The sequence below is a fragment of the Podarcis vaucheri genome (genome assembly GCF_965113315.1).
Source record: "Podarcis vaucheri genome assembly, chromosome: 10".
Lineage (NCBI taxonomy): Eukaryota > Metazoa > Chordata > Lepidosauria > Squamata > Lacertidae > Podarcis > Podarcis vaucheri.
In genome coordinates, this window is record NC_138748.1 from 55,939,388 (window position 1) to 55,963,998 (window position 24,611).

The 24,611-nt window shown below is 45.3% G+C and overlaps 1 protein-coding gene across 2 annotated transcripts in view; it reads right to left on the minus strand.

Annotated features, from left to right (window-relative positions):
* Positions 1–472: 472 nt before the first annotated feature.
* Positions 473–24,611, minus strand: part of SLC6A13 (solute carrier family 6 member 13) — a 47,604-nt gene continuing 23,465 nt past the window's right edge. For both annotated transcript variants that reach the window (XM_082240533.1, XM_082240534.1), the window contains exons 7-15: positions 15,414–15,548; positions 11,301–11,404; positions 10,027–10,151; positions 9,247–9,359; positions 8,583–8,720; positions 5,282–5,384; positions 4,175–4,275; positions 2,448–2,618; positions 473–949 (exon numbers count right to left, since the gene is read on the minus strand). In XM_082240533.1, coding sequence (XP_082096659.1) covers positions 830–949; positions 2,448–2,618; positions 4,175–4,275; positions 5,282–5,384; positions 8,583–8,720; positions 9,247–9,359; positions 10,027–10,151; positions 11,301–11,404; positions 15,414–15,548 — 1,110 coding nt within the window. In that variant the 3' untranslated portion in view covers positions 473–829. The remainder of the gene's footprint in view (positions 950–2,447; positions 2,619–4,174; positions 4,276–5,281; positions 5,385–8,582; positions 8,721–9,246; positions 9,360–10,026; positions 10,152–11,300; positions 11,405–15,413; positions 15,549–24,611) is intronic.

The window sequence follows — 24,611 nt, forward strand, 5'->3', positions numbered from 1 at the left end:
AGCTTCTGATTGGCTGCAGGACACTCCTACAGTCAATCGGAAGCCGCACCTTGGTTTCCAAACATTTTGGAAGTCAAACGGACTTCCGGAACGCATTCTGTTCGAAAACTAAGGTATGACTGTAATAGTAATAACTGCAGCAGCTGTTGGGGGTCAGAAGAAATGGGACCATTGGATATTTTAAAATCACACCTCCCTGCCATGGTTATGATGACTGCTTCCACCTCCCAAAAGAACTACTTTCAGCCCATGAGGAAAGGAGCTCCTGTTGATGCTGTACACAGTTTGGGCCTTAAAGAAAAAAGGGTAAGGGGACAAAATCCTACTGCAAAAAGGTAAAAGGTCAATACTGGAACACTGTACTTCTGTCCCAAGCCATATGTCCCTACAAGTTGGAAATGGAGCAGGAGCTAAGCCTTGAGCAGCAGATCAAAACCCACTTTAATAGACAATAATGCACATCACAAATATGTGGAAAGAACAATGATTTTATAGATGGAATGGGAAGCTCCCTAAAACCCATGCAAGATAAAATGCTTCTGTGACGGTGTTAAGTATTTCCATCCCAGGCTTCTGTCCTTCCAGTCCTACTCTTTGAAGATCTCACAGGAGGAACATTTTGGTTTGAACCATCTCCTGTGGTTGTGCCCCCAGAGAAAAGACAAAGCTGAATCAGCTTCCACCACAACGTCTTGGGAGAACTCTCTTTCCCTAGCAGCCACCACGAATCCTTTGGAAGGGGGGAAAGGGAAATCAGCTCCTGGGTCCCTCTCTCCTTGGCCACAGGCAAAGTCCAGGATTGTCCAGTGCAGAAGGGGCTTGCTTCCCTCTAACAGTGAGAATCCAACTCAGTCAGCATCAGGAGCCTAGTTTTGGAGGCTGGAAAAGATTGTCTTGGGCACATGCCTTGGGGCAAGTCTTCATCTGGACAGACGAGTTGATGGAATCTCTGAAAAACAAAGTGGGAAGAAGAGAAAGTGGAAGGAATATTATTCCTCTAAGCCAGGGGTCAACAAACTTTCTCAGCAGGGGGCTGGTCTACTGTCCCTCAGACCTTATTGGGGGCCGGACTATATTTTGAAAAAATAATAATGAACAAATTCCTATGTCCCACAAATAACCCAGAGATGCATTTTAAATAAAAGGACATATTATACTCATGTAAAAACATGCTGATTCCCGGACTGTCCACAGGCCAGATTTAGAAGGTGGTTGGTCCGGATCCAGCCCCCGGGCCTTAGTTTGCCTACCCATGCTCTAAGCAATCAAAGTGTCACTCTGTAGACACACACACACACACTAGAAGCTGCTCTATCCTAAGTCAGGCTACTGGTCAATCGAGATCATTAACCCCCTGATGAGCTTATAAAGTTGTCACCGACTCCAACTTCTTCTCCAACTTTTTATTATTATTTTTTAATTCAGAAGAAACAAAAAAGCCCTCCTCCTCCTCCAGCCTCCCCCTGCCCTGCAGAAATTAAAAGTAAAGCAATTAAAAAATGAAACAAGTGAAACTTGACATTTTTATCAAATAAAAGTATCATTCCAAAGAACTCTGTGTGGTGGTAGTGTTCTGTGCCCGTGCTCATTCAGTGTTGCATAGGTGATAAAGTCATGCCAAATGGTGGGGGGGAACCCTTTGGATTTTTTGCCCAATCTCCTTTCCTGCACATACGCTGTTAGTTTGTCTATATCAGGTCCCATAATTAAGAACGCCATTCCAAATTATTAGGAATGGTACTGAAATAAAGTCAAGAAATATCAACATATAATCAACATTTATTAATCAATCAATCACCATTACTAGGAATCATAACATCTAGAAAAGAAGAAATAAAACAAAGCAGCATGGGCTGAGAATACTGCTGTATTGTGTAATTTAATACTGAATAAGGCTTTTGAAATGCTATGAATTATTTGGGGGGTAGAGAAAGAAACTTGAAATGGCTTTAAGAAGGCACAGCTCCAACTACCGGGGGGGTGGCATCACCCCACACGGCATTCATGATACTGCAACTTCTTCAACAGCTCTGAATAGTGGGAAACAAATTTAAAAGATCACACAGGAAATACATGAAGTGTTTTGTCTGGAAGTCGATAAGCAGAGGAGGAGGGGAAGGAAGGGAGCCAGAGAGCACTGCAAAGCGAAGCTCTCAAATGGTGACATTTTAAAAATGCTGTGCAGTCAATAACAAGCTCACAGGAAGGCAGTTTTCATCTGCCTAGCCCTCGAGCCAAGCTGAGCTCGATAAAGCCACGAACTCCTCTTGCCAGTAACTGAATGATCCTTGGCAAAAATTAGTGCAATGTCCCCGTTAATTACTTTTGCAACACAACAAGCCGGCCTCCAAAGTGCATCGCGTCAATAGGCTGAGTAACCAGCAAGCCTCCCTCGCCCAAGCAGCCTCTCAAAGTCCAATTCTTAAACACAACAACAACAACCTCACCTCTCTCAGGGAGCCCTTGATGGTGGAAAGCTTATAGACAATCCAGAGAGGGATGCAGATCATGGATGAGAGTCCCAGCAGCCAGCCCACCGTGTCTCCCCACCATGGGTACACGTATTTCTTGTTGTATGTCAGTGGGGTGTATTTAATGAGAGAAAAGAGAAATGTAGCCTGGGGAGAGGAGGGGAGGAAGGGTTAAGCACACCATCTGTACCTAATTCATGTTGCTCACTTTATGGCCAGAGCAAAATGGCCTTGAGACAATGAGAACCTCCCTGACCAAGATTTCTGAGTTCTGGCCAAGGAAGTACTTCTCCTGATGACCCAACACACACACACACACACACACACACACACACACACACACTGCATATACACACACAGTAGGAGAGGTAGGCAATGTGGTTCGTTTCCAGATGTTGTTGAACTACCGCTGGCTGGGGAAGAAGAGTCTCAGAGCCCAACCATATCTTGTTGGCTATCCACAGCAAATAGATACCATCAGGGCCGAATTAGGTGAGATGTGGAGGGGCAGCCCAATATGTTTTGCTGCCTGAGGCAAAGCAGCAAATGCCACTCCCCACTTCCCCACTCATAATATTCATGGCTGGCCAAGCTATTTTGGCATCTGAGGCAAAAAAGAATAATCTCACAGACACCTCTCCCATAGCAGCAGATGTATCATTATCACCATCCATTAAATAACGAAGCATTTGTTGCCTTTTCTTGACACCCAAAAATTAGCCGCCTGGCACCCAAAAATTAGCTGGAACTCTGCCCAATAGTATAGGTGGGCCTTGGTGATCCACAATCAAATATCTTCCCAGGCCCGTTGTCAGGGGTTGGTGTAGTCAGAAGGGCCCATTTTCTTCTGGTGAGTGGCAGCACTTTTGATTCCGATCCGCTACAGTCACCTGCCATGGCCAATTACCCACAATGCAATATTTGACCACACATTGCATTTTGGGTAACAGAACCTGTCTATCAACTTCTGCCCCATTTATTACCCACCTCCATCAGAATTAAACTATTATAACTCCAGCACAAACATGTAACATTAGACGTGGGAAAGGGCCAATCCCATAACTGTCAGGATGTTGAACTACAGGACATGAACCAACCTGCATCCAGTTTTGGGTTTAGGCATCCTGAACTTCTTCTGGATTCTGTCTGTTTCCACTTATGCAGAATCCTATCATTATCCCCCAGTTCCTTGAGGAACCACACACTGCAGTACAGTAAAGGTAAAGGTACCCCTGCCTGTACGGGCCAGTCTTGTCAGACTCTAGGGTTGTGCGTTCATCTCACTCTAGAGGCCGGGAGCCGGCACTGTCCACAGACACGTGGCCAGTGTGACATCGCTGCTCTGGCGAGCCTGCACCAGCGCAGCGCACGGAACGCCGTTTACCTTCCCGCTATAAAGCGGTACCTATTTATCTACTTGCACTTTAAGGGTGCTTTTGAACTGCTAGGTGGGCAGGAGCTGGGACCGAAAGACAGGAGCTCACCCCGCCGCAGGGATTCGAACCGCCGACCATATGATTGGCAAGTCCTAGGCACTGTGGTTTTACCCACAGCGCCACCCGCGTCCCACCTGCAGTACAGTACAGCAAGAATAAAGACTATCTGTACCCCCATTTTGGAAAATCACTGCCCACTGCCCCTTTGCCCAAGTACACTCTTTCCTGTTGTGCCTCCTGATCAAATGACTGGGATGTCTAACTCACCACGCAGACAGCTGGAGTGATGAATAGCCAACAGTATTTGATGACAGCCCATGGCCGGTAGCCAATCATGTCTTCGATGTTATCATAGAAACGGTCAGCGCCTGTGAAAAGCAAAAAGAGGAGGGAAAGCAGTCTGCTAGAAACATATGGTGGGGAGAAGGAAAGGCTAGCAGCACCTGTTTAAGGTATCAAAGCAATGACTGGCAACTTCTCTGGCCAGTAAGGCAATATAGGGTAGGCCAGAGAAGTGACATCAAGGTGCCTCATTCACTAGGAGTTTTTCTAAGGCCTCTTCAGTATTATTGCAGGTATATTCTGCAACATGCTCTTGACATTATTATTATTATTATTATTATTATTATTATTATTATTATACCACGCCCATCTGTCTAGCTTTCTCCATCCACTCTGGGCAGCTTCCAGCAAAATATAAAAACATAGTAAGACGTCAAACTTTAAAAATAATAGTGCACTAGTGTTTTAGCATTGTTCTGCAATGTTTGACCGATCCTCCCACGTTGTTGCTATCTGGAGGGGCTACAGTGCAACAAAAGCAGGACGAAAATACAGTGGTACCTCGGGTTACATATGCTTCAGGTTACATATGCTTCAGGTTACAGACTCCGCTAACCCAGAAATAGTGTCTCGGGTTAAGAACTTTGCTTCAGGATGAGAACAGAAATCGTGCTCCGGCGGTGCAGTGGCAGCAGGAGGCCCCATTAGCTAAAGTGGTGCTTCAGGTTAAGAACAGTTTCAGGTTAAGAACGGACCTCCAGAACGAATTAAGTACTTAACCCGAGGTACCACTGTAAACCAGGGCACTTGTGATATAAAAAGTTATGAGATTTCAGCAGGAAGTTATGAGATGTGTACTGATTGCAAATGAAGCGATGCGACCACCACCTCAAAACCTTTGCGGGTAGAAACGATATTGAAAGAGGCATCACTTCCAACCACCCTATTAGTATTGTGAGCACAAATCATTAATGTGTGTTAAAAATGACATCTTGGGAAGCCCCTCGTCTGGTGGTTTTAATGCCTGCTTCAGAAACAATAGAGATGTGCTCTTAAAACAGTGGCATGTTTTCCCATCGCATTTGCACTTACCATATACCCATCCAATGCACAGGGTTTCAAAAATGGCGACAAAGAGCAGGCACATCCCACTAGCAGCATAGTAGTCAAACAGCTGGAAGACATACATCCCACCCTAAGAAGCGGAGTTAAGGATGCAGAAAGAAGGAGAGAGAGGAGAGAAAGCCAAGGGTTGTAGTTAGTGCACAGAGCTTCTCTTCACAAGCAACCAGTGACAGCATGAATTCTTCTAATATTGATCTAATAGTCTAATATTGATCTAGTATAGCTTTCTACTGATCTGATCTTCAATACAGTGGTACCTTGCTACACGAAGAGCTTGGCTCCCGAGCAAATCAGCTCCCGAACCCAGAAGTAAGTGTTCTGGTTTGCGAACGTTTTTCAGAATCCAAACATCCGACGCAGCTTCCGCCTGAGTGCAGGGAGCTCCTGCAGCCAATCGGAAGCTGCACCTCGGTTTTTGAACAGTTTCGGGGGTCGAACAGACTCCCAGAACGGATTAAGTTCAAGAACCAAGGTACCACTGTATAGTATAACTTTCTTTTATCTAGAAACCTCCTCTCCAAATATCAGTTTGGGAAATTATCTCATCTCAACTTGGCATTTCAATACAGTCTCCCTTTACACATGTGGATAGACAAAAATTACATCAAACAATGGGTAATGGCATCCAAACAAAATCAGAACATGAAGCCATGGTTTAAAATTGGCTACCAGATTCCGGCTTGTTTGGAAGCCATTGACCATAGTTTCCAGTTCAGACACAATGGGAAACTATGGTTAACTGCATCCTGGCTTACTCATGCAAAGGGAAAATCAAAGTGACTGCAAAAAGAGCCTGTGGTGCAAGGGGTCAGTGCAACCTTCAGTTAACCAGAAGTTTGGTGGTTCAAGCCCATCCAGGGACAGCTATGGACAGGATTCCTGCATTTCAGGGAGTTGGACCAGATGACCCACGGGGTCCCTTCCAACACTACAATTCTATGATTCTACAATGGTCCACATCTTGGCTTATTAAGCAGAGATATTTATCATCCACTGGGCCATTATTTGGTATTTGGAGATCCTGTCAATGTATCTTATATTGGCAGTGGGCTCCATCTGCTCCCTCCAGATTCCTGTTGTTGCTTTTTCCTTCTTCGCTGCTGCCAAAAAATATCTGAATTTAGGGGAAACCACTGTTGCTCCAGTATCAACTCTGAATTCCCCTCTCTGCGAAGGTCATATAATAATAATAAGTAGTAGCATAACATAGGCCCTACTGGCTGTTTATATATATTGCACTATTTAATGTTAAGTACTCCACACAGCAACTGGTGTGCATGTTATGGGGAGTGGGGTCCAAGATGGATAATAAGTAATTTATCGTAAAAGTCCAGCCCCAGGGACTATTCCTTAAATACGCCACATCATGATGGAAAGCCAATGTCTCTGGAATGCAATCTTAGCAATGTTCTCCTTTCAGCCTCTTGTTACCACGAGACAGAAAAGAGACGATAAGTTATAGTCTGGGAATGCAGAAGTATGCAGCAGGCCTATATTTAAGCCTCCACATGGCGAGAAACTAGGAATCTAAGGTATCCAGGAGGACGAGCTGCAAAAACTCTTGTGTCATTTCATGCCTCTGTAGAAAGCTGGAAAAGAGGGAGCTCCGCTGCACAGATGTCCATGCACTGGGTGGCAGCTGTTCATCTCCATCCAAAAGGCAACTTATCAGCCTTCAGAAGCCCATAGGGTAGGTGGGTGGGTGGGTGGTAACTTATTTCAGTCTAAGGGCCACATTCTCTTTGGGGCCAACTTCCAAGGGCCACGTGCCAGTGGCAAGCAGGGCAAAAGTGGGCAGAGCAATTAATGTAAACGTTAGTCTTGTGCAGTGAGCTAGTTTCTCAGACACCCCTCTCTCTCCTCCATTCAGGCAAGCAAGAGGCATTGTCAGAGCTCAAGGACAACACCCAGCCAGGCAAAACCACTCAAGGGGAGCACAAGGCAGGAACAGTGAGAGGTGAAGCCGGTTCGTGGCCTGGTCCTGAAGGTCAGCTAGAGGAGGCTTAGAGGGTTATATTCAGCCCCCAGGCCTGAGGTTTCCCACTCCTGCCATAGGGCATGACCAGGGACGCAATTCCTGATAATTCACAACACAACAGTGGACCTGCGGTTCACACACTTTCACATAGTTTCTAGACATTGATATCAGAAGTCTAAGAAAAGGTAGGCTTGAGCATGAAGATGTAAGTCCTGTTTTCCAGAAGACCTGCATTATTAGACCTGTATCTCAGCAAATAATATTTTAGTCCTTCCATTATGCTTTCTGTTCTGGATTGTTTGCTGTTAAATTTGTGGTTATTAATTGTTGATGTTTCCAAGCAATGTGCATAAATCAAAAGAGAACAATTTATGCACAACCAAGGCAGCAAAGTCACAGTTTTTTATATATTTCATGAAAGGTGCTGATTATTGTATGTTTTTCTTAAATCTTCAAAATTAACCAGCATTAGGAGGGGAATATCTATCATAACAAGGAACTCAACTGTGATGATACATTTTCTAGCAGATAGTAGCATACTTTCTTAATATGGCTACCTTTCAGGGGTGCCAACCTTTCAGGGGTGCCAACTTGAATAAAATATGGGGGGGCAGGTAAGACCCACCAAGCATAATTGATCACATGACATGGTGCATGCAACCATTTGAATGGCAATCCCCCTCAACTGGGGGGGCAGCCTCCTCAAATATTTTATTGGTGGGGGCAAACACCCCTTGGCCCCTAGGAATTGGCTCCTATGCTGCATTTGATTAGATAGTTGGCTGTCTATGGAAACCCAGGCTGCAGTGTTGATTGATTACTCAAACCAACTGATAAAGTGCTGGTGATCAGTTAAAGGCAGAGCCCCAATTTGTTGCCTCTTCATCCAGGGGTGGTGAACCTTTGGCTCTCCAGATACTTAAACTCCTCTCAGCCTCTGCAAGCATTGCCAGTGGTGAAGGATGATGGGAACTGTAGTCCAGCAACATCTCAAGCGTCAAAGGTTTCCCACCCCTGCTCAAATCCTGTTTGAGTCTCCCTGGCAGCTCCTTGCCTTAACAGGGCACTCCTCCCATTATGAAGTGGGAGACCACAGGGTCCTCTGAGATGACTTCCATTTCCTTACGAGAGGGATGTCTTGAGGGGGAAGTAGAGCAATTTGTTCATTTTAGTGCCACTGGCACCCATGAGGCTAAAAAGAGTATGTTGTATTTGCAACAACAGCAAACCCTCTTTCCCTCCCTTTCTATGCAGAAGTTATATAAGCAAAGGAAATGTAAGTTCCGATACCTCTGTGATCATGACCAGTCCCACGAGGAAGGAGAGGATGGACACAATAAGGATTAGCATTTCTCTGCGGTTCTTTTTCCGGAAGATTCCAGGATACATGTCAACTAGGGCCGTCACCAGGCTCTCCACACAGACAAACTAGGGAGATAATTTAGGCACCCATCAGCAATTTCCTATCACCGAAAATCACCCAATTTAGACCCTCCCTTATCATTCAACTCAACAAGTTATCCACAAAGTATTGAGCATAACATGGCCCTAGCAGTTCTGAGCTGGAGAAGAATTTGAGGGCTTCTAATACTTGCCACACCTTAAGACGTGAGCAGACCGGGTTCCCAAAGCTTGATTCCAGTCCTGAGCCTAACCAACATGAGCCTAACCTTCAACAAGCAATGAATTAATTGAAGGTAACATTAAAAGTTCTCCTTCAGACAACAAGATTCCAGCCTCCTGCACCTTCCCCGGCAGATGATGAGTTGGGTAAGCACACCAAGACAAGTCTAATCAGGTAGGAAAAAATGTATTTCATGCCCTGTTAGGTCTGTCCTTTTCCTCAATGTGAAGTTGTTGTTTATCACCCACAGCAAAAGAAGCAAGCTGTCTTCTGCCTCCCAGGCGAGAGGTTAAGTTCTTGGCTGAACCTACCCACTCAAGGCATTGTTACCTGGCTGTCCAGTCCCAGCAGAACCACCATGATGAAGAAGAAGCAGGCCCATAGTGGTGAGAAAGGCAGCATGACGACAGCTCGTGGGTATGCAATGAACGCCAAGCCAGGCCCTGTCGAGAGAAAGTGGCTAAGTGAGATGTGCTGGAATCAGAGAGTTTTGCGAAGAGGTGTTATGAACACCCAGCAGGCAGTGAGAACAATGACAAAATGTAAGCCACATTCGCCAAATTATATTTATAGGGCAGGGAAGTCCAGCCTCTTTCCTGGATCTTTGCTGCACTGCCATGCACAGTATTAATAAAGAAACAAGGCTGCTAAAGTGTTGGGTACCATCTTCAGCAGCAAGTAGTAGAAGAAGAAGAGTTTGGATTTGATATCCCGCCTTTCACTCCCTTTAAGGAGTCTCAAAGCGGCTAACATTCTCCTTTCCCTTCCTCCCCCACAACAAACACTCTGTGAGGTGAGTGGGGCTGAGAGACTTCAAAGAAGTGTAACTGGCCCAAGGTCACCCAGCAGCTGCATGTGGAGGAGCGGAGACGCGAACCCGGTTCACCAGATTGCAAGACTACCGCTCTTAACCACTACACCACACTGGCTGTGGGCACTGCTACAAGAGAAGGGGGAAGGGGGGAGAGAAAAGGCCTCCCAGTCTGATTTGACTCTCCCTTTATAGAATCAAGGCACGTTGCCCCCGCCCCCCAAAAGTGCAGTCACATACAGCATTCTAGGATGCTGATGATCATAATGCTACAGTACTTTTCTGCAGAAACCACTCACCTGACTCAGCTACCTCAGAAATAGGCACTCCCTGCTCCTGTGCCATAAAGCCCAAGATGGAAAAGATTGCAACACCAGCCACAAAACTTGTCCCACTGTTCAAAAAACACAGAGCAATGCAGTCCCTAGGAAGAACAGGCGAATATCAGAGCAACAAAACAACCATACATCTAGTGAGAATGAAACATTTATAAAGACGGACAGCCAATCAAATGAGAAGCACCACCAACAGCCAACAAGACTGAAGTAATCAAATGAAGATGTGTCCATCTTAGGGAAATCACTAAATTAATTGCATGAATTATTAATCAATCAGTTGCTGATGAATAGCCTCTTAATTGCAGCTTAGTTTCTCATTTGCTGTTCTACCTGGTGGAAGGGAAAGCAGATTTAATTACTGGTTTTCTATCTTTTTTTTCTTTTTTGTAATTAAGGCCGCATCTCTACCCCATGCAGGGAACAGGATGAGTGCAATACGGTTTAAAAAATAGTAATTTACATTTTAAATTTAAAAGACAGCTATAGCTGGCAAAGTGTGTTGAAGTTTTTCAGGGTTACTGTGCTTTTAATTAGTAGCTTACTCTTTGCAGTTTCTGTCTCATTTATTCCTTCACAATTATTATTAGATGTTTTAACTGTGTAGTTGCTGCCACAAGAAATAGGAAGGAACAGAGGAGGGAGAAGATGCAAGGAGTAAGCTTGTAACTAAAGGCACAGTAACTCCTAAGAACCTCAATTCACTTTTTGCCAGTGACAATTTTCTTTTACATTTAAAATGTAAATTAAAGATTTGTCACAAATTAGGTCGGGGGGGTGACACAGGATGAGAAGGGGAGAATTAAATGCTGGCAATGACATTGTCTGGATTTTCTGTAAAAAGTGAGTGAGTGAGTGAGTGAGTGAGTGAGTGAAGGATGGCAATTCCAGATTATGTTAGTAGTGTGGAACCAACCAATGTGAAAAAGTGGGTTAAATTTTGCTACATTTTACAGAGGGCTGGAAGGGGACAACTTGATATGGAAGATCCATTTTTGGTAGAAGCCTTGTGTTTCTTGTAACAGATGGCTCACCTTTTAGTTTCCGGAAAACGAACAAATTTTAAAACTCATTTGGAAAAGACAGGCAATTTGAGAAACACAACACACAGGATCAGAGCAGGGATTATTTTAATCCAGTAAAGTTCTGCTGCTATGCAGAAAGTATACTGAAGGTTCAGAAAGAAAACAACAAGTGAAAAGGGCAGGACTTTGCATGGTGGACTCACATTCAGTTACCTGAAGCAGTTGTTATGATACTTGTTGTAGCTGCCCAGAGCTGTCAGGCATCCCAGACAAATGGCATAAGAGAAGAAGATCTGAGTACCTGCATCCATCCAGACCTGTAAGCAACAGAAAAAACATAGCAAAGTAGAATGAGCATCACCTCAAGGAAGCTTTGCCACTTGAAAGCCAGTGGATGGGACTTGTTTGTGAATAACTCCACTAGAGAAAATACCTCAGCCTACAGTTTCAAGAGGCAATTTATCTCCCCAAAAGAAAATCCTTTTCTGTCCCCCTTCCCTAACAGTAAAATTAAGTAGGTAACAAAAAGGAAAACTGATATGCTTGCTGTTGTGTCAAGTGAGGTCTCCCTGTCACTTAAGGTTTGTACACATTAGCCTTTCGTCTGGCTTTAGTCCATTTTCACGCCAGCCTTCGAATCCATGTACACATGACGTTATCCACAATTACTCTCAATCCTCTGGCTTCTTCTGAAATACTGTGATTTGATGTGGTTTCCACAAAGCCACTTTCGCTCTGATTAAAAAACTGTTTGTGTGGTGAATCCCAGGTGTTTACAGTGGTTTCATGAAAAAGCATGGCACTTTTCCCGGGGCCACAATCTCACCCCACCCCTTCCAAAATAGCACATTTTTCAGGGCAGGAGCAAGGTGCAGTTCACGTGACTCACCTGGAAGCATATCCCAAAGACATGCTGTCAGGGACTGCCATTGGCTCAGGGGTGAGAGGGGAAAATCCAAATGGATTACAAAGAGCCCCCAAAGATTGTGGGAAGCAGCATTTCCTCAGCGGAGGAGGGTAGCCACGCCTCCAGTGGAGAGGAGATGCAAGGCTCGGAGGCGGTGCCAGGACACCTTGCCTGAGCAAAGCGGGGAGGAGAGAGGTCCCCCGTTACCCACGCCTTCCTTGCACAGTAGGCTTCCATGCAGAGAGGGGAGGCACAGACTGGCCATCAAGAAACTACTCTGCTGGGGAAGGTTTAAGGACCGCCCACTCTCAGATTCTGCCAGTGAATGAGCAAGACACGGAATAGAGGTGCTCTGCTTTCCAAAGGTTTTTATCACCGATAAGAAAGCTGTAACACAGACTATTGCAGCATATTGCCTGATTGTTCTTGAGCAACCAACCTATATCTCTAACACATGCGTTCCGGTTTTGCATTGGAAAAAGTTGGAAGTATTATATAAGCCAGGAAGCCATAATTAACTACAGCTTTTCATTACATTTGAACCCAGAATTATAGCGAATGGCTGCCAAATAAACCAATATCTGCAAGCCCACTTTAAACATGGTTTCATATTCTGCTTTGCTTAGAAGCCATTTGCCCTAGTTTCTCCATCTGCATGTTACAGGAAACTGTGGCTGAAGGAACCTTTCCTGGTTGGTGCAAAGGAAAGATCACAGTGACAGCAAAGGGATGCATGTGGGAGCATGATGCCCATCCACATCTCAGCCGATTAAGCTGAAATAACAACGTGCAAATGCAGGCAATACGCAGCCTGGAACATATCCTAAAATCCTCTGCGGTGTGCAAGAATGTTGCAGCAGACATGTATTTGGCACATGTTGACTTGGAAAGTGCTCACTCAGGGGTGTAGGAAGGGGGGCGGTGGGGGTGGTCCGCCCCAGGTGTCATCCCAGAGGGGGGTGACAAAATGGTCCACCACTGTGCTCACTGAAGGTAACAGGCTTGAAAGGATCTAGGAGTCTTGGTTGACCACAAACTTGACATGAGCCAACAGTGTGACGCGGCAGCTAAAAAAGCCAATGCAATTCTGGGCTGCATCAATAGGAGTATAGCATCTAGATCAAGGGAAGTAATAATGCCACTGTATTCTGCTCTGGTCAGACCACACCTGGAGTACTGTGTCCAGTTCTGGGCACCACAATTCAAGAAGGACACTGACAAACTGGAACGTGTCCAGAGGAGGGCAACCAAAATGGTCAAAGGCCTGGAAACGATGCCTTATGAGGAACGGCTAAGGGAGCTGGGCATGTTTAGCCTGGAGAAGAGGAGGTTAAGGGGTGATATGATAGCCATGTTCAAATATATAAAAGGATGTCACATAGAGGAGGGAGAAAGGTTGTTTTCTGCTGCTCCAGAGAAACGGACACGGAGCAATGGATCCAAACTACAAGAAAGAAGATTCCACCTAAACATTCGGAAGAATTTCCTGACAGTAAGAGCTGTTCGACAGTGGAATTTGCTGCCAAGGGGTGTGGTGGAGTCTCCTTCTTTGGAGGTCTTTAAGCAGAGGCTTGACAACCATATGTCAGGAGTGCTCTGATGGTGTTTCCTGCTTGGCAGGGGGTTGGACTCGATGGCCCTTGTGGTCTCTTCCAACTCTATGATTCTATGATTCTATGATTCTATGAAAACAACTGTGTTACACCATCCACCATCAGTACTGCCAAATACTCACTATCCCTTTGCATGAACTATCAAATATTGCAAAATTTTCAACTGTCGGAATCCAATACAGTGGACAAGTTTACAGAGAATTTTTGGAAAAATATTGAAACATGAAAAGAATGTCTGGGTAACCATCTCTCCTTTGAAATTCAGAGAATAATTTTGAGGAGTGGGCCTTCAGCCGTGAAAGCAGAATACAGCCATCATTGCTGGCAGCCATTGATTGCCTTATCCTCCAGGAATAGCACTTCTCTACTGATGCTGTCAAAATAAAGCTTCTAGGCTGGCCTGGGAGGGGTTTAAAGAGGTTACAAAGGGTTTTGCTGACCTTTACCCCCCCCCCAGACAGGCATCCCCTTAATCTCCTTTGTAGACACCTCCTCCACACAAAAAGGCTGGTACAGCAGCTCAGCTGGAACCGGGATTTGACATGGAGGAACTTGTCTGGAAGAGATTAAAAGAGGGCAGTTGGGCAAAGTGGAACTTTTCAGCCAGGCAAAGTGGAACGAGCTTTGGTGACTGAGGGGAAAAGGAGAGGCGAGGAGGGGGAAACATTTGCGGGGCCAAAGAGGCTACAGCAGCTGCTTCTGAACAGATGCACCAGATCCGTTTACCGTTTGTTGTTGCCCCTCAGCAAACTCTAAGCACCTGAGCATCGAAAAAAGCTATCACTCACTAAGGCCTATAAAAAGCATAAAGGTGGCACAACGTTGCCTTTAAGAAACAAAAGTGACTGCCACCAAAGGCATCTATGGGCACCATACTGAGGGTTGTGGCATGGCCTGGGAAGAGGAGGTGCAGTGTGGGGAGAGTCCCATGGTAGAGGTGGGGGCTTGTAGAGCTGTATACATAAAAGCTGGATTTTCAGCCCTGCTTGATGAATGAAGAGTCTTCATTGGGGAGGCACAGTGTTTGGAGTCACAACCACCTTTGTTGCGCAGGAGCATATAACAGAATTGCAACAGGGTTTGCAGCAAGGAGATTCCCTTGGGCAGGAGAAAAATCCAGAAAGAAAAACTGAGGCAATGATGGTTAATTGCTGTCATCCATGCATATCCTCCATTTGTTGAAGAAATAAAAAATAATACGGAGGTTCAGCCCTGGAGATCTCCTCCTGTTTTCTTTGCAAAATTGTTTCATTGTCCACATATTCTGTATTGTTTGGGAAATTGCAGTGTTTTCGTTCACACAGCGGCCTTTGTTTGTTAGCACTTAGTGGCCTTGGCTTGTATTGTTCCACGTATTTATAGCAACATCGTTCTTAATCGGGTTCCCGCAACTTTGCCTTTTTTTGTTACCTTGGGGTCACACACACACACACCCCTCTGCTTTTTGTTTGGTTCCATATAAGGCAGATTGGTATATTCCTAAAAGGGTCATTGGCAGCAAGGTTATATTAAAAAAAAAAAAAATCTAATGAGATTTTCTGCAGAGAGGATAAATCCAGGTTAAACGGGGGGGAGGGGGTTAAAGGCTGCCATTTTGATGCCCGTGATGCAGCAGGTGCTGCAAACAACTTGCATACATGAGGAGCACCAATCCCACAACTCACACCTGTCTGGAAGCATCCTTAAAAGGAGACAGAGAAAAAAGAAACATAAAGGAAGCAGGTTGTGGGTGGGTGGGGGATAAGAGAGATTTGCAAAAGGGACACACGAGGATAAGGAAGCCTCTCTTTGCTTCTCTCAGCTTACCTGGGGATCACTGAGCCGAGTGAGGTCTGGGTAAAGGTAGAAGAGGATCCCTTTAGATGCCCCGGGAAGGGAGACACCCCTGATCAGCAGAACTACCAGCATGAGGTATGGGAACGTAGCAGTGAAGTACACCACCTGGCAGAAGGACAAAACACAGGAACAGAATCAGCAATTTGCTGCGAAGAACAGCTGAGTTAGGCAGGCAGGTGACCGGAGCTTTGAATAGACCTACAGCAAAGCCTGCTTAGCCTCCAAACATTACAGTGGTACCTCGGGTTACAGACGCTTCAGGTTACAGACTCCACTAACCCAGAAATAGTACCTCGGGTTAAGAACTTTAAGAACAGAAATCGTGCAGCGGGAGGCCCCATTAGCTAAAGTGGTACCTCAGGTTAAGAACAGTTTCAGGTTAAGAACGGACCTCCAGAATGAATTAAGTTCTTAACCCGAGGTACCTCTGTATAAGGGATGGGATGGTGGAAGCAAGGAAGGAACGTGTTCCCTCTGAAAGCTCACTGCAATGGAGACTTTGCCATCGCAGCTGGACACTTCTGCTTATCCAGGCCTCAAGTCAAAGCTGCAGATGTGGTACAGTGGTTAGAATGCTAGACTAGAACCTGGGAGGTAAAGCTAAAGGTAAAGGGACCCCTGACCATTAGGTCCAGTCGTGGCCGACTCTGGGGTTGCGGTGCTCATCTCACTTTACTGGCCAAGGGAGCCGACATACAGCTTCCGGGTCATGTGGCCAGCATGACTAAGCCACTTCTGGTGAACCAGAGCAGCGCATGGAAACACCGTTTACCTTCCTGCCGGAGCGGTACCTATTTATCTACTTGCACTTTGACATGCTTTTGAACTGCTAGGTTGGCAGGAGCAGGGACAGAGCAACGGGAGCTCACTATGTAGCGGGGATTCGAACTGTGAGCTTCTGATCAGCAAGTCCTAGGCTCTGTGGTTTAACCCACAGAACCACCCGCGTCCCACAGAATCTGGGAGAGCAGGGTTCAAATCCCTCCTCAGACACAAAGCTCACCGGGTGACCCAGGGCCAGTCACTGTCTCTCACAGTCTCCAACCTTAATCACAGGGTTGCTGTGAGGATAATCTGGAGAGGGGCAAAGCTCTCCTTTGAAGGAAAACGGAGGATGTAAAGGCAATAAATAACAACAAATAGGTCACTCTACAAATTTTGCTGCTGTTCAAGTGTAATGGAATACATAGAAGTGACAGCTAAGAATATAAATCGAGAATGCAGAAAGGTAAGGTGACTTGGGAGGGCTCAAATACATCCTGGATGACCCAGATATTAGAGGATTTTTCCTTATTCCAGCTGCCCCACATCTCCATGTAGCAGCTCACATGCCATTTCCTGGTACATTCATGTTCCCTATGAAGATCATGAGAATATACACGGATACAGAACACATTATTAAATAGAACATACGACTGCAGCAGCGCTTGACTGCAATATGTATCCAAGCAATTACCGTATTTTTTGCACCATAACACTCACTTTTTTCCTCCTAGAAAGTAAGGGGAAATGTCTGTGCGTGTTATGGAGGAAATGCCTACGGGTGGCATGCCTATGGATTTTCCTCCTCTAAAAACTACGTGCGTGTTATGGTCGGGTGCGTGTTATAGAGCGAAAAATACGGTAATAAATAAATGCAGTTGGATTTTTAGCCTGTTTCTCCATTCCTACTATAGCAAGTGTTTTAACTGCTTATAAAAACAAAGGGCACGGAATCCAATCTCCAATACTCAGCCCTGACAACTTTAACTGCCACTAACTTAATTGAGAAGACCAACTTAATTGCTGAATGAAGGAATCGGCGGTTTCTGGGTGAATCTTTTTGTTCAATATTTTTTCCATCTCAAGATCGCTAAGATCCAAGCTAAAACAAAACAGCAGTTCAGGTGAAAACTGAATATATCAATGAGGACTCTAAAACAAAAGCATAGTCTGTTCCCCCCACCTTGCTTTATTTGGTTCTGGAGACAATTCAAGTGGAAATTTTCCTCTTACTTATTTCTGAATTGAAACAACAGGGCTGGAACAGAGTTTGTGGGTCACCTGAGTTGAAGTGCCTGCCACAGCAGGCTTCCCTAGATAGACCTGCCATCACATTGAATCAAGGGAGAGGGAGGCAGTTATTGAATATTCTTACAGGCCACCCCAATCCCTGCCAAGCCACACATGGAATTCCAGGGGTTTTGGCCCTCAATCAAGGTCTGTGCTGCATTGGAGATTTGAAGATGCAGTACCTTTAAGAAATATGGTTTATTCACATATTTGCACTTGAATTTAGACAGAGGGAGTCCAGATCTTACAGCACATCAGGGACTGGCTAAGGTGGAATCTACACACATATAAAAACCGTTCTGGAAATGCTTCCCCCCCCAAAAAAAAAAGCTTTTTAAAAAAATACCATACATTGAATTTTACATAGGGCTCATCATCGCCATCTAGCATCACATTGTATATTGCACTTAAAACACACTTAAAATGTTTTATTTGCAGCTGTATAGCTGAATCCATGGCTGGATCTAGACACAACAAAGAAGCATTTCAGTTAAATGCGTTGTAAATTTAAACAGGGGAAACAAGTAGAGAAAAACTGGACTCCACAGCACCATCTGGTGGCACAATGTTATATTGCATATACAATGCGTATCAATCGCTTTTTCTTTACCAGTCTAGCTGAGTCCCTAGATAACAGGAGTGGTACTAGATGGGGAAACGCCAGAGGAGGAAGACTCAGAGCTCAGGGATTGGTGGTGGGACACTGAGGAGTACTCAGAGGGAGGATGGCAGGAGGAATGGTTGGATGCTGAAGAAGCAACAGACTGTAGTGATCAAGGATGGATTGATTGATGATTGATTGATTGATTGATTGATTGATTTAAATAACTCGCCCTTCCTCCAAGGAACCCAGGCTGGCAAACAGATGCACAATTTAAAAAGCACACAGTCATTTAGCCTACTTGTAGGTTTGTCACTCAAATAGTAGACATAAGAATCTAACAACTTCCAGTGGTGACTGATCACAGAACACAAATTAATGTCTTTCTTAGAACATAAAAACTGGGTTTGGAGAGAGAGAGAACTAGTGTGATGCAGTGGTCAGAGAGCTGGACTGGGGAGATCCAGGTTCAAGTTCCTTCTTAGCCATGAGGGAATTTTGGCCCAGTCACACCCTCTCAGCTGAACAGGGTGGTTGTGAGGATAAAAAAATGGGAGGGAGGAACTTTTTATTTACACTTCTGTAAGCTCCTTGGAGGAAATGTAATAAATAAGCAAAATAAGTAAGGAAGAATCCTAGCCGTGGTCTTCCTCTGCATCTGCATTTCTCCTTTAGAAAAACGCACATACAACGTCAACAGCAAAACAACCAGCTTTTATATTTATTTGGATTTGCAGTTTGTAACCTAGAAACAGCATAAATCCCTCTAAGCTGAACCTTTCTCCTCAAAGACCAAGGCAGGACACATTAATGCTCTCACCCAGTAGAATACAGACAGAAACAACAACAAAAATTGCTTTCACACAAGTATTCTCCTCCTGGTCTCCTTATTAAAAAATAATAATGAAGGCATGTGGAAGTCAAATTCACTGAGATTTAGGTTTGGGGAAAGAAATTTGTTTCAGTTTGGCATTTTAAAGTCACTTTCCAAAACAATATGTGAGCCGAAACACACCCATCCTTCGAAACCTAGTGCCTACATGGAAGGTATACCCACACCAGTGTCCTAGTCATTTTTTCTTCCCCAAATTCTGGTGTGTGTATGCTTGCACTCTTGGGCTACCTAACAGAGTCAGAGCTCTCATCAAACTGCAGTTCACTAGATTCTTTGAGGGGGAGCCAGGGGGATCGAAAGCAAGAACAAAACTATTATAGATGTTGTATACATATGCTCAGAACCATTCATTCCCAGTCCAATTATTTATTCTGAATTTTCCTCATGGCGAAAGGGACTTGCTCACTGCACCTATGGAACTGGTTCCCCCCAAACCATGGACAAACACCTTCTTCCTCCATGTTACGCATGCCCTCTAACATTTCTCTGATGGAAATAGGGATGTCCCATTCCATAATAATAATTTTACTATTTATATCCCACACATCTTACTGGGTTGCCCCAGCCACTATGGGCAGCTTCTAACATATATAGAAACATAATAAAACATTTTTTTAAAACTTCCCTATACAGGATTGCCTTCTGATGGCTCGAGGGTCAGATAACTCCATACCCTCCAACATTTCTCCAATGAAAATAGGGACATCCTAAGGAAAAGTGAGACATTCTGGGATCAAATCAGAAACCTGGATGGCTTCTCTAAGTCAGGAGCATCCCTGGAAAATAGGGACACTTGGAGGGTCTGTGTATGCGAACTCATGCAGGGAGTGGAGGTTTCCATCAATTCCCAGACTCTGCGCCTTTCAAATCCTATCTGAGCAGCAGGCAGGCACACACTTACAATGACAAAGCCTTTTCCCAACTCCTACAAGAATTTGTGATGGGATGGTGTGCCTGAAAACATCAAAATTTTTGCTCCGGTGTAAATGACTGGCCCAAATCCAACCATTGTTGGTTGAATGAAACGATAGCAGATGTTCGGCTTAGTTGTGACCTCCCTTCCCCCCCCCACCCGCCCTGGCATTTTTAGAGCACTGTTCACACTGACTTGACTATGAAAAAGCCAACTGCGATCAAAGACATTGTGCTTTGACTCACGTTGTTTTATAACAGATAGGATTTTGTTTGGATCTGGTCCATGCATCATCAGTACCAAATTATTCCATCCATGCCATTGAAGGGGACAAAAGATCAACTTTTGTGTTTCCTGTAGCACTGACAAGTTTATGCATCTGCTCTGCGCGTGAAGCTCCTGCTCCGGTGGAATGGAAAAAGCCAGCAATCACATCGCAGACAATGATGGCACCTCTCCAAAACACTAATATCTGTCTCTGGCCTAAGACAGCCACTTAGAGCATTTTGTTTTTAAGTGGCATGGGATGTGGGAGAAGTCCATTCACCCCTTCTCAAGCAGGCAGTTTTGTGGGCGGACCCCAGGCCTCCTCTGTGAACTGGCCTGTTGCAGGCCAGATCATCCTCCTGCCACCAAATTGGCCAATGGTGACAGGAATTAGAGTGTGTTACCCTGGGCGTAGGACCAGCTGACCAATAGCGGCACTTGGCCCTGTGTTAAGGGCAAAGGTAAATTCCCGGCTTGCTGGGCCTTCGGCCTCTATTTGCAGTTCGTCAGCCAAGTTACATGTACAAAAATGCAAATATTAGGGTAAGTTATGCGTATTCATGAAATAACCTCATTATAGCAAGGGGGAAATGTTTTGCAGAAATGTGTGTTATTAGGCAAAATTGCATAAAAACCATGTCTATATTAGGACGAATACCGTGTGGAATTCTCACAATAACTTTTAAACAAAAATGCAAAGTGATGTGGAAATATGGAGAACTGAACTCAAGACTGGAAAATTTGAAATGAGAGAAACCAAAACTGACAGATACACTTATCCTTCTGTGGGAGCTCCATTATCAGAACTCCCAACTCTTTTAAAAGACTCAAAAGCAACAAGGGGGATGCAAACAGACCGGGCTTGCAAAGCTAAGGGCAATAGCTTGCTCCTGTCTTTCCACAGCAACTGGTAATTTCAGAGGTGCCTCTGAATCCTGCAGGCTGCCTATAGCTGTCATGTACACTAATACTGAACTCCATCCTCTGAGTGCTGGTCCTTATGTAGCCAAAATGGCACCCTCCATGGACAAGAGGGAGGTGTCAGGAGGTCTGAGGAAGCTGCAGAGACCACCCAGTGAGGACTGAGCACGTGTATGCATGGAATGCTAGTTGTAGGGGAGAGAACCAGACAGCCATCAGCTGTGGGAAATAAAGGCATCCCCTAGAAGATGGCATAACTTGTTGGCTTGAACCCTGAACAGCAGGAGCACTCTGTACTGCAACATTAATGTTGCAGGTCCAGTCCCACTTGTCATGACTAACAGACATTGACAGAATTATCCTCCATGAATCATGCAGCTGCTGCATCACATCTAGTTTGGCTCTTATAAATCCAAACTAAGAACACAGGAAGTATTCATGGAAAAGGCCAGCACTTTTGCTCCCAGAATCTTCGTTTCTTTGGTGATCACTTGTAGCCGAGTGAGACTGTCTTCCATAAACACGGTTTTAACAGTGAGTCCATAAGTGACTCGGACGCGGGTGGCGCTGTGGGTAAAAGCCTCAGCGCCTAGGGCTTGCCGATCGAAAGGTCGGCGGTTCGAATCCCCGCGGCGGGGTGCGCTCCCGCTGCTCGGTCCCAGCGCCTGCCAACCTAGCAGTTCGAAAGCACCCTCGGGTGCAAGTAGATAAATAGGGACCGCTTACCAGCGGGAAGGTAAACGGCGTTTCCGTGTGCTGCGCTGGCTCGCCAGATGCAGCTTTGTCACGCTGGCCACGTGACCCGGAAGTGTCTCCGGACAGCGCTGGCCCCCGGCCTATAGATGTGAGATGGGCGCACAAACCCCAGAGTCTGTCAAGACTGGCCCGTTCGGGCAGGGGTACCTTTACCTTTACCTTTACCATAAGTGACTATGGAGGCCAATTCTGGAAACACACGTCCTTCCACAGTGGGGACAAAGAGTTGATCATGGTGTGGATTTGCCAAGTGTGCTTTCCTCTTAGCACGTTTCTCCCTTGTGTTCTGAGTTTGAGTGTCTTCAAAGTCCATGACACCTTTGGTCAAGGCTGTTCTCCAATTGGAGTGCTCGCAGGCCAGTGTTTCCCAGTTGTCGGTGTTTATACTACATTTTTTTAGATGTGCCTTGAGAGAGTCTTTAAACCTCTTTTGTTGACCACCAGCATTACGCTTCCCATTTTTAAGTTCAGAATAGAGTAGTTGCTTTGGAAGACAATAATCAGGCATCCGCACAACATGACCAGTCCAACCAAGTTGATGTTGAAGAATCATTGCTTCAACACTGGTGATCTTTGCTTCATTCAATACACTGATATTAGTTCACCTGTCTTTGACACTCATGATGCACAGAGTTTCTTTAAAGCCACAAAGACCATCTATGGGCCAATAAATCATGGCATATGCCCCCTATGCTCAGCAGATGGTACCACACTTCTAAAAGATAAAGAAGCTATTGCACTGTTCTGGAAAGAACACTACCAACATCTCCTTAACCGCAACTCCCCCGTAGCTGCTGACTTCCTCTCACAAATTCCACTCCCAGAATATCCCTATCACAACCAGGTGCTTACGTCCGGGTTTCTCAAACAATGCAGTGGACCAGCAATTTACCCTGCCCCAATATGCCAAGGACCAGTACTGTATTTGGTCCCTCAAGCATCCCACTCAACCTTGGCTGTGGTGGAGTCCAGTGCAGGCGGGCAGCAGATGGCTTGTGAACTAGCACTGGTTCATGGATCACCACTTTTGTGTAGCACTGGCCTCAAAACCATAGCCACTGGTTGTGAATCAGCTACAGAGGGGTAGTCATAACACAGACCAGTGTTTCTCAAAGAAAGTGGGCTACAGGGATCACAGAATAAGCACCTGTGTACATGCCTTTAGAAAGGGTGTTTTTCCTGTCCTACCTTAATCCTTCCTTGACCTCTTGGGCCTTCCAAAGCTGTAAGAGAACACTTTCATCATGTTCATTTCCTCACACAACAGGAGCCCAGCATGTGTTAGGAAAGAAGCCAAACCAGGGTTGTTTTTGGTCATTTGGAGCTCAATGCAAATTTTGTGTTTATCTTAATGAGACGAAGTTTAAGAGATATTCCTAGATTATTTCCAGATTATTCCAGACAAGGAGATCCATTTGCACTCTATTATATTGACATAAAATATGAACGCAGAGATACCTCCCAATAATGAAACAAGACAGCTGAAATGTTAAGGAGAAATTGGACAACAAACGTTAGCAGTGGGAAGGAATGTGGAACAAAATGGAATTGTAGACAATTTAATCATTGAATGGTAAAATGATTATTGCTGTTTTGGTTTTCCTGAATAGGGAAGGGCCATAGCTCAGTCCAGAGCATATTGTGGCATTGCATATAGAAGGCTGTGGGACTGGTGGCCCATTAAAAGTTGTGGGACTACAACTTCCATCATCCCTGACCATTGGGCTAATCTGGCCTGATTTGAAGGGAGTTATAATCCGACAACATCTAGGAGGGCCATATCTGTTCTAGTTAGTTATGAGTTACTTTTTCGTTACTAACAGTTGCTTATTTTACTTATTAAATATCTTCATGCCTCCCCATAGCAAAGTTCTCTGGGCAAAATGTAAATAGCCTCTCTCCATCCAGGGAATGTGTGCCAAAGACTTCACGTTTTCACAGTTTCCATTCTTAGATCTTCTCTTCGGAGTTTCACTGTCACATGCCAGCTTTGCCTTCACATAGCATATGCTTCACGAGACATGGGTTTTTTCCCACTACATCAGTTATCCATCAGCATGTTTGGTCTTATTTTTCTACATTCTAAGCAGGGCCAGCCCAATACATTTTGCTGCCTGAGGCAAAACACAAGATGGCATCTCCTCCCTGGTTCCATGTACGGAAGGCATCCAGCCTGGCAGCTGACTCTGTCTGGAGACGGAGCAGCAGCATCTACCATGCCCAAAGAGCAACAAGGTAGAGCACACAGGACACACATGGCAGCCCTCCAACGCCCTTCTGGGACTCTCTTCCCACTCCATTTGAGATCTGTTCCACACAGTGCTTTCTTTCTAGAAAACAAAGGTGCTCACCATGGTCCTCTTCCCCAGCCCCATTTTCTCTAACACACACACTGTCTCCTGTTCCCTCTCAATTGATTAAAGCCTCATTTTGCATGCCCCCTCCCCGTTCTTCAACCTACCCCGCCACCTTGCCCCATCTGCTCTTCACACCCACCCAGCATCCCACCTTCCCCCTTCTCCTTCTGAAAAGAGCAAGCAAACACAGAAGGGAGGAGGGGCTCACACTAGCCTGTCCACTTCCCGCGCAGCAAGGCAGCGGCATAGCGGCACGTCTAGGGGGAGAGAGCACCACTGTGGGGCAGCTGAAGGGAAATGGTGCGACCTGTCAACTGAGAGCAGCAACTACAGCTCTGAACAAGGGCCTCCTTTTCCTCGCCGCCTCAGCCTCCTGCTTTTCGCAATCCCCCTTTTAGTTACAGTT